Here is an 8,685-nt window from a genome sequence, read left to right as displayed (position 1 = left end):
CCGGTGCAGGCCATTCCCTCTTCTACCAGATCTGCTGGCTGAAGCCTAGGTGTCGAATTGGGAGCGACCCCGCGGCACCATGCAGGTGCCCCGCTCTGTCCTGCGCCCCTTCCCGGGTGGGCTCGGACAAAGTTCAGGTGGGCGCAGAGGCTATGGGCGTCTGCGTCCTGACCCAGCCCGCTGTGCTTCCTGCAGTACGACCAGCACGTCATCAGCCCAAAGGAGTTCGTGCACCTGGCCGGCAAGTCCACCCTGAAGGACTGGAAGAGGGCCATCCGCATGAACGGCATCATGCTCAGGTGGGCGTCGGCGGCGGGCAGGGCTGCACAGGTGAGGTCTTGGAGAGGAGGCACGTTGGAACATGGGGGGAGCTGCCACCATCCCAGGCTGCACTGCCCACACCCCTGCCATCGTGTGCCGCCCGCCCCCCCGAGTGTAGGAGCTTCTGTTGTCTCGTTTCGATTTTCACCTGTTCTCAGCAGGAGGCACTTGCGATAGTCACAGTGAGATGGTGACGGTGGGGTGCAGTGTGCACAGCAGGCAGGCGGCCAGGCTGCTGTTGGGCCCCACTGCTGGTGCAGCCTCCGGCCACCTCACTGTGCCCTCACGGCAGAGCCCCCAGGTCGCCGCGGGCAGTGTCCCGCCCCCGGGCGTGCACCCGCACCTCCCACCACCGTCCCCAGGCCCAGGCGTGTGGGTCAAGAGCCCACTTCTTTTGGCCCGCAGCGCGTGTCCATCTGGCCAGCTGCCCGGACACTGGCCTCTCTGGCATGGCTGGTCTCATGGCGAGGGTCCCGTCTCCTCGGCTTAGCGTTCCGCTGAGTTTCCAGCAGTCTCGGCCTGGACCCTGGCCTGTCTCGTCTGTGATTAGGCTCGGCTGTGCAGGGCCCACGCCCGCCACTGGCCCTCATCAGTGCCAGGTTCTTGGTGAAGGGCCCGCTTTGTCCTCAGACCTCCTTCCCTGCCAACTCTGACTGGACCGTGTGGGAGCCGCGGACGCCCAGGTGGCAGATCCAGGATCCCGGGAAGTCAGCTACAGGCGGCCTCTCACTGCTGTGCATGGGGACCGGTGCCCGCTGCTTGGGCATTCCGGGGGTGGCCTGTCACAGAGGGCCTCTGACCCCCATCACCTATGGAGCAGGAAGTGTGATGCCCCTGCTGAGGAATGTGTGACCTTCCAGCTTTGCCGGTGACTGCCCCCCCTGATTTGGTGGGGGCTCCCCCCTTGGGCCCCTCCCGCCCCCTGCATGCTCCCCCCGTGCCCCTGCCGCTGTCCTCCGGAGACCGTGAGCAGGGTCAGGCGCTCCGCTGCAGGCGGGCTGCTCTCTTCCACGCCCTTTCTGGGGAGCAGCAGCTCCTGCTACCCTTGGGTGCCTGCGGCTGCCACAATGACACCCTCGCCTGGAGCCTGCCTGCGGCCCCGCTCAGTCTCCTCGTGGGCCAGCACCTGGGTCTGAGGCAGCCGCCCAGGGCCAGGCGCCAGCCGGCAGCCGTCCGCCTTCCCTCAGGAGTAGGCGGTCCCCTCCCGCAGTGCCTGCGGCTTCTTCCTACACCTGCCCATGAACGGGGCCCTCAGATTTAGAAAGTGTCCAGGTGGCACAGCTGTGGGAAGGCAACAGGCCATTCCTCTGGGAGAGGCCAGCCAGGGAGGCGGGGACGCGTGGAGCCTTCTGAGCCCTTCCCGGTGGCGTTTGCGGTGGGAAGGCAGAGGTGCAGGCCTCCTGGCGGGTTTGTCGCCTCTGTTTCTGGGTGTGTGCTGCCTCTGACGCCTTTGTTAGCAGGATCTGCCCCCGGGGCCTCGTCGCTCCCTCCTGCACCGGTGGCTGCGGCCTGGCTTCCCACAGTCAGAGCCGCACGCCTACTGAGGTGTCCCCACAGGGTCTGAGACAGCCTGTGCCGGGCCGTTGGAGAGGCCTGTCTGGAGCCTCCTGGGGACACAGCCTCCGTCACCCCTCCTGGGAGCTCAGGCCTCCCTCCCACCCTCCCTCTGGGGGCCTGAGGATGTGCTACTGGGGGCGAGCGGGGCGTTTCTGGGTCCAGTTGTGCACACAGAGGCCGTGGCCGTGCGCACGTGACGCCCCCGTCCTTGCCACACAGGAAGATCATGGACTCCGGGGAGCTGGACTTCTACCAGCACGACAAGGTCTGTTCCAACACCTGTCGCAGCACCAAGATCGACCTCTCAGGAGCCCGTGTGTCCCTGAGCAGCCCCACGTCCGCCGAGTTCCTCCCGCTCACGCCCGCCACGGCTGATGGTATGTGCCACACCCACCGGGCCCCCAGCCCACTCCCCGGCTGGGCCAGGCGGGCAGGGGTTTGATGCGCCCTGCAGCTCTGGGCCCTCGGTGCCGGAGCACCTTGCTCCTCAGCAAGGAAGGTGGGCTGAGTTGCTGCGTTCCTGGACGGGGAGACCCAAGTGCTTGTTCTGAAACCACTTTTAGTGTGAAACGCGGGCGCTCCCATGTGGGGGAGCATTGAGGGATGCTAACTGAACGCCATACCCACCGCCAGCTTTGACTGGCAGGGACCTGCCCCCCCATCCCCACCCACATGTCCTCCCCCGTGGCGCACCCCGGTGGAGCCTGTCCCTCCCGCAGCACCCGCTCGGCCTGCATGTTCCTGCCACTTGGGTGCTGACAGGCACGATCGTGACGCTCTTCCATGTTGACATCACTGATCACAGTAGGACAGAGCATCTCAGGAGCCACCACAGCTCACGGGATGCAGAAATCAGAGTGAGCTTAGGTCCCAGGATCTCTCCTCACGTCGCCTGCTTGTGGTTTTGTGGTGTCGCATTTCTAGCGATTTCCCTGGCATCGTCCCTATGCTATCACTGCTCAGGGTCAGTCTGGGTATGCTGTCGTGTAGCCAGGGACTGTCCTTGATGCTGACCAGATGGTGGCCAGTCGAGGGACCTCAGCCTGTCCTTAAAGGAAGGAGAGGGAGGCTGGGGGCAGCAGTGAGGTCCCGTCGTCTGCCCGGAGGTGCCCCCTGCACCCCGAGTGGCGGGCGGGCTGCAGTGCTGACGCCGGTCAGTTTGGAGGCTTTCCGAGAATCTCCAGGGGCACACAGGTGCTGGTGGTCGGAAGGCTGGACCTGTCAGCTTTCGTCACCCAGGCGAGTAGGGCCCGGGCCCTTCGGCTTCTTTCTGGACCAGAGTCCCAGGCTCCTCAGATGGCACAGGCAGTGTGGGGAGGGGCTGGGTCACCGCAAAACACCCCCAGACACATCCGACGTGCACCCCACTCCCGCTGGGCCGGAGCTCTCGTGAGGATGGGGCCTCCTCGGGTGATTGGGTCCAGGCGCTCTGCTCTGCCGTACGAAGGTCAGTCTGGGGTGCCTGGTCTAGGATTTAGTCCCTTGGATTCCGCTGTCTTTTCGTGGTGCGGACAGGTCTGTTGTTTACTGTGACTTCTCTGGGTGGTGGTTCTTCAGCCGGAGCCCTATTGTGTGGCCAGTCAGATAACCTGTGTGGGCCCAGACTGTGAAGAACAGCTGTTTGGGGCCCAAGTTATTCCCGGCAGGCAGCACCCCCAGCACGACGTCTTTGTCGGACGTGCACGACGGTGAACGAGAGTTTAACCCTAAGGTTGAAAAGCTTATGCAGACGTCACCCGGTCACAAGGCTTGTTTTTCAGCCAGGTCTCTGTGAAGCCAGGTCTGTATCAAAAACAGCTACAAATGGCCAGATGCCACTTTATCCACAATTGTGTGCTGCAGGCACTGGAGCCTGAGTGACAGCTTATGCCTTTCTGAAGTCCCACCTCTTTAGACGATTAGAAACAGACACTGAGGCGTACAGTAGTGTCGACGAGACAGATGTGAGAAAGGGGAGAAACCCAGGGCGCAGACCCCGTGAGCAGCAGTGACCCCAGGCTCTTGCACGTGGGGTGCCAGCCAGGCGGAAAGGTGGCCCATGGCCCTGACGTCCCCTGATGAGCAGAGCGCAGCACTGAGCGCTCGGAACCGGGGGCTGGGCTCGGGGCTGTGTTAGTTTCCTCGTGCGTGTTTGAGATGCCTGTGGTCCATCGGTTAAGTCAGTTCAGGACGTGACGAGCACGTGCGCTGGTCCTGGCTGGGGCCACGGAGGCCTGCACCGGTGCCGGGGAGGGCCCGGGCCAGCCGGCCGCGATGCTCACCGCTGTATCTCGGTTGCAGTGAACGGGTCTTCCGCAACCATCACCATCGAGACGTGCGAGGACCCCAGTGACTGGACCACGACTGTTGGAGGTGCGGGCTTTCTCGCGGGCTGCTCCTGGGCGGGGGCCTGGCCGGGTCCTCGTGTAAGAAGGGGCAGTGCAAGAGCTCGTCCGGCCTGGCCGATCGCCGGCCTGCTCGGGCTCAGCTCGGCGGGGGCATTGCTGGCCCCCGAGCTCTGGCCCCCGGCAGTTCTCTGCTCCCTGTGGTGAGAAGCCCGTGGCGGGCCGGGCAGGACTTCCTGCTCCCTGAGCCTCTCCCTCCTCCCACAGATGACACCTTTGCCTTCTGGCGAGGGCTCAAGGATGCTGGCCTGCTGGACGAGGTCATCCAGGAGTTCCACCAGGAGCTAGTGGAGACCATGAAGGGCCTGCAGCAGAGGGTCCAGGACCCGCCCTTGCAGCTCCGAGGTGAGGCAGGCCCTTGGGGCCTCTTCCGCTGTTGCCGGGCCGGGGTGCTTGGCTCCTTCAGGACCAGAGGGTGCAGCCTGCTCCCTGTGGCTCCAGGCTGAGCCCAGCGGCTTCTGCAGGGGTGGGCAGTGAGCCCTGCTCCCTCCAGCCCTCCCGGGCTGTGGGTTGGGCACTGGCAGCGAGGCCAAGCTGGCGGGGAGCAGGCCTCGCACATTCTGCGACCTGGCCGTCCTCACCACAGCCGTCTCGCCCCTCAGACGCCATCCTGCTCAACAATGTCGTGCAGAACTTTGGCATGCTGGACCTGGTGAAGAAGGTGCTGGCCAGCCACAAGTGCCAGATGGACCGCTCGCGAGAGCAATACGCCCGCGACCTGGCAGGTGCGTGGGGCCCAGGTCCCTGGTCCCTGCAGCGTGGACAGCTCTTTCTGAGACCTGCAGAGGCAGAGCCTGTGTGGAGGCGGGATGGGCAGATGCTGAGCACTGACCGCAGGGGCAGTGACGCTCAGACCACCGTGTGGCCCTGACAGCTGCCTGTCCTGAGTTTCTGAGACTCAGTGCAGTCACTCGTGAGAAAGCAGCAGAGACTGAGCCCCGAGCCCGTTTCTGTGGCCCCTCAGTGTCTCCCTGCAGGGCGGGCGGCGGCGGGCGGGTGACAGGTGCTGCTGTGACCCGCTTTTACCTTAACGGGTCACGCAGCCCCCCTCCCTGCCACGTGGCCGATCGGTGTCGGGAAGTGACGGGGCCTTCGAGGTGGCGCACGCCGTGGGGGCGGCCCCCTCTGGGCGGGCGGGTGGGGTCTGACGCTGCGCCCCACCCCGCAGCGCTGGAGCAGCAGTGTGACGAGCACCGCCGACGGGCCAAGGAGCTGAAGCACAAGTCCCAGCACCTCAGCAACGTGCTCATGACGCTGACCCCCGTGTCCTTGCCGCCCCCCGTGAAGCGGCCCCGGCTCGCGAGGGCCACGTCCGGGCCGGCCGCCATCGCCTCCCAGATGCTCGGCCAGTCCGCCCAGCTCGCCCTCAGCCCAGGCATGCCTGTCTCCCCGCTGACTGGCGTGCCGCTCGGCAAAGTGGTGTCCGCCCTGCCCTCCCCGATGCTGGGAAAGGGCCCTCCGCAGGCCACTCCTGCCAGCTCCCCGGCCTCGCCACTGCTTGGGGGCTACACGGTGCTGGCGTCACCGGGCACCGCCTTCCCAGGCACGGTGGAGATCCATCCAGACGCGCCCAGCCTCACGGTGCTGAGCACGGCCGCCATGCAGGACGGCAGCACTGTGGTCAAGGTGGTGAGCCCGCTGCAGCTGCTCACCTTGCCAGGCCTGGGCCCCACCCTGCAGAACGTGGCCCAGGTGTCACCCGGGGGCAGCACCATTGTGACAGTGCCCACGGGGGCCGTGGAAAGTGCCGTGGCCGCCCCGGGACCCGAGGAACATTCGGCCACCATTGAGGTGGCCGCCATGGCAGAGGGCCGTGAGCACAAGTAGCTGCTGGCGGAGGTGAGGCCCCTCACGGGCAGGGAGCGCAGCTGCTGAACCAAAGAGAGGACCCGCCAAAACCCACCAGAAGAGGAAAGGGATCGAAGGTGACAGCAACCTGTGACGCTGACCTGCGAGTTCCGAACTTCCTCCCCCTTTTTTCTTGGGAAATACACTTTCCCCCTGTTGCTTATCGATACTGTTTACGTTGGGCCGGGTCAGGAGCCAGGCGGGAGCTCGCAGAGGCCTCGGCGCAGCCGGGGGCGCGAAGCAGCGCCGGGGAGCGGGCCCACAGCGTCCTGCGCAGCGGGGTCACGTCACTAGCACATGTCTTGGGGACTGTCCCCAAGTGTGGAAAGCCATGGATCCTATGGATTTGGTTTCTTCCCGCAGTTTTCTGTAGGTGTAGCACGGCCGGCACGCTGCCGCCCCACCCCCAGAACAGCTGTGACAGGTGCGGCAGGTCAGCCTGGGGCCTGGGGTGCAGATGGGGGGTGCCCGCCTGAGCAGAGGGGCCCAGGGGCCCCTGCAGCACGCGCTCCCTGTCTCCCTGCCTGCGGCGTGTTCAGAGTGGTTCAGTAGGAAGGGTCAAATCATAGCATTTTCAATCTGAACAATGCTGAGTGCCTAGGCTTCTGGAGTCTGCTCAGGTTCCGGAGTGTTTTGTACAGAACGGCTGTTGCGACAGCCTGTGTGATGGTGACGGGGGCTAGAGGCCCTGTTGCTGGGGCTGGGAGCCCCCAGCACTGAGCCAGCCTCTTGGGCCGCACAGGGGGCGTGGCCCTGGGCTTCTGTCCCATCCTGGGCGGGGGTATCAACAGAACAAGCCTGGAGGGTGGGGATGCACCCTCGGACACGGGCTGCCGAGGGCCCCTGTGCCCACGCTGCTGGGGGGCCACGTGACAGCGTGACGGCCTGGCCCCAGGACCCCTGGTGGAGGCAGGGCTGCACTGGCGTTCCAGGGCAGTGTCGTCACGGCGGGGACCCCTGCTCGCTCAGGGCTGACCTCGAGCCAGGCTTCTGCAGTTGGAGGAGGACCAGGCCGGGCTGACTGCAGATCCCGGGCGTCTCCAGCAGGCTGCGGGGTCCCAGGGCCCGCCTGTCCTGCAGCCTGCTTAGGACCCAGGGGGAGGCCCCCTCGCACTTTGGAGGGCACTGGGCTCCGTCCGTCCGTCTGTCCATCAAGTGCCCCAGACCCAGCTCAGCAGGCCTCGCCCCGACTTCAAGCTGCTGAGGGTGTCTGTTTTCTCTGTTACCTTTTCGGTGGTGGTTGTCACGCCCGCTGGTTTCAGTGCGGTGTTTATTTTCCTGTTGTGTCGTTTTTTAAGTGCATCTTGACTAAGTCCTGAGTCCTGTTCGGTGCGGCAGTGTGGCCTCGAAGGCGTGGCCCCCCAGCGCATTCCCCACAGGAAGCCGCGTGCTGCCCTCAGCGCAGCATGCCGTGCGTGCCCTTCCAGCTGCTGCACTGTGCACCGACCACGGGCCACTGGGGGAGCGTTAAACTCAGCCACACACACAGCCTCGTGCAGCTTCAGGACTGCCCCCAGCCCCACAGCCCGGCGGCTTTGGACATCTGTGCTAGCAGGGACCCGGGGTGCGGGGACGGGCCACCAGCTTCAGGAAACCCCAGCCAGCTCTGCAGGCGGAGCCTCCCCCCCTCCAGCCCTGGGGGCAGAACACTCTGTCCTGGGCCGCTTGGTCCTGGGAAGGCGAATGGAGTGGCTTTTTCTCACCGGTGCTCAGAGGCAGCCTGGAGGCGGGAGCATCTGAGTTCTACTTTGTATGTTTTACAGGTATCTGCTCAGTACTTGGAGTTAAAATAAACAGTTTTTCATAATTCGGGTCTGCTTCTCGTGATGCAGGTCGTGCAGGCTCACGCGCTCCCTCTGACACCGGCTCTGGTGGAGGTGTGGTCTGGGGTCCAAGGTCCATCTGCTGTCCCCAACAAAACCGTCCTCCCAACGACAGCGGGTGCATCCTTCCCCCCGTGTGTGCTTGAGTGGGGTCAGGTTTAGCTGGCCACGTGGCAGCTTGGAGAGAGCCCCTTGCTGAGGTCTGTGGCCTGAGTACGAGGAGCCCGGAGATTTGTGTAGCCAGGCTGACGACCCCCCGTCCACAGAGGGACATGGAGCCACTTGTCAGGAGGGTGGCAGCACCGGCAAGTGGGCCAACTCCCTGGAAGTCTGGCCGGGGGTGGCCCGCCCTCTCTGTGCTGTGTCCCCACCCCCAGTTGGTACCCAGACCTGCAGGTCTCCCTGCCCAGGCCCCCTGCACTGTCCTCCACCTCCAGGGTCACCCCCTTCCAACCCTGACAAGCCAAGCGGGGGCTTGCCGTGGGGGCGGGGGAAGCGGCGGGGCCGAGGGCAGGCCCAGGCCCACGTGGCTCTCGGGAAGGGGCGTCCAGCTGGCTTTGGGAGTGAGCACATCTGCCTTTCTCCGGCCCTGAGCTGGAAGCCGGACAACATAGGGCACTGACAGCGTCTTGACCCTCGGGGCTGATGACCGCAGAGGCTGTGGGTTCGCCTGTGGGTTCGTAGGTGTCTCGCCCGCCACACTGCCACACCACCCACTAAAGATGCTGTGGAGGCTCCTCGTGGCTCAGGAG

The 8,685-nt window shown here is 65.2% G+C and overlaps 1 protein-coding gene across 1 annotated transcript in view; it reads left to right on the top strand.

Annotated features, from left to right (window-relative positions):
- Positions 1 to 7,917, top strand: part of GMEB2 (glucocorticoid modulatory element binding protein 2) — a 24,567-nt gene extending 16,650 nt beyond the window's left edge. The window contains exons 5-10 of the mRNA XM_011374066.2: positions 196 to 299; positions 2,098 to 2,255; positions 4,159 to 4,230; positions 4,470 to 4,607; positions 4,865 to 4,987; positions 5,431 to 7,917. Coding sequence (XP_011372368.1) covers positions 196 to 299; positions 2,098 to 2,255; positions 4,159 to 4,230; positions 4,470 to 4,607; positions 4,865 to 4,987; positions 5,431 to 6,089 — 1,254 coding nt within the window. The 3' untranslated portion in view covers positions 6,090 to 7,917. The remainder of the gene's footprint in view (positions 1 to 195; positions 300 to 2,097; positions 2,256 to 4,158; positions 4,231 to 4,469; positions 4,608 to 4,864; positions 4,988 to 5,430) is intronic.
- Positions 7,918 to 8,685: the final 768 nt, after the last annotated feature.

Source organism: Pteropus vampyrus, unplaced genomic scaffold (assembly GCF_000151845.1).
Source record: "Pteropus vampyrus isolate Shadow unplaced genomic scaffold, Pvam_2.0 Scaffold239, whole genome shotgun sequence".
NCBI classification, from domain to species: domain Eukaryota; kingdom Metazoa; phylum Chordata; class Mammalia; order Chiroptera; family Pteropodidae; genus Pteropus; species Pteropus vampyrus.
Note: the sequence above shows the minus strand (reverse complement) of the source record. Positions and strands in the feature narration are given on the sequence as shown.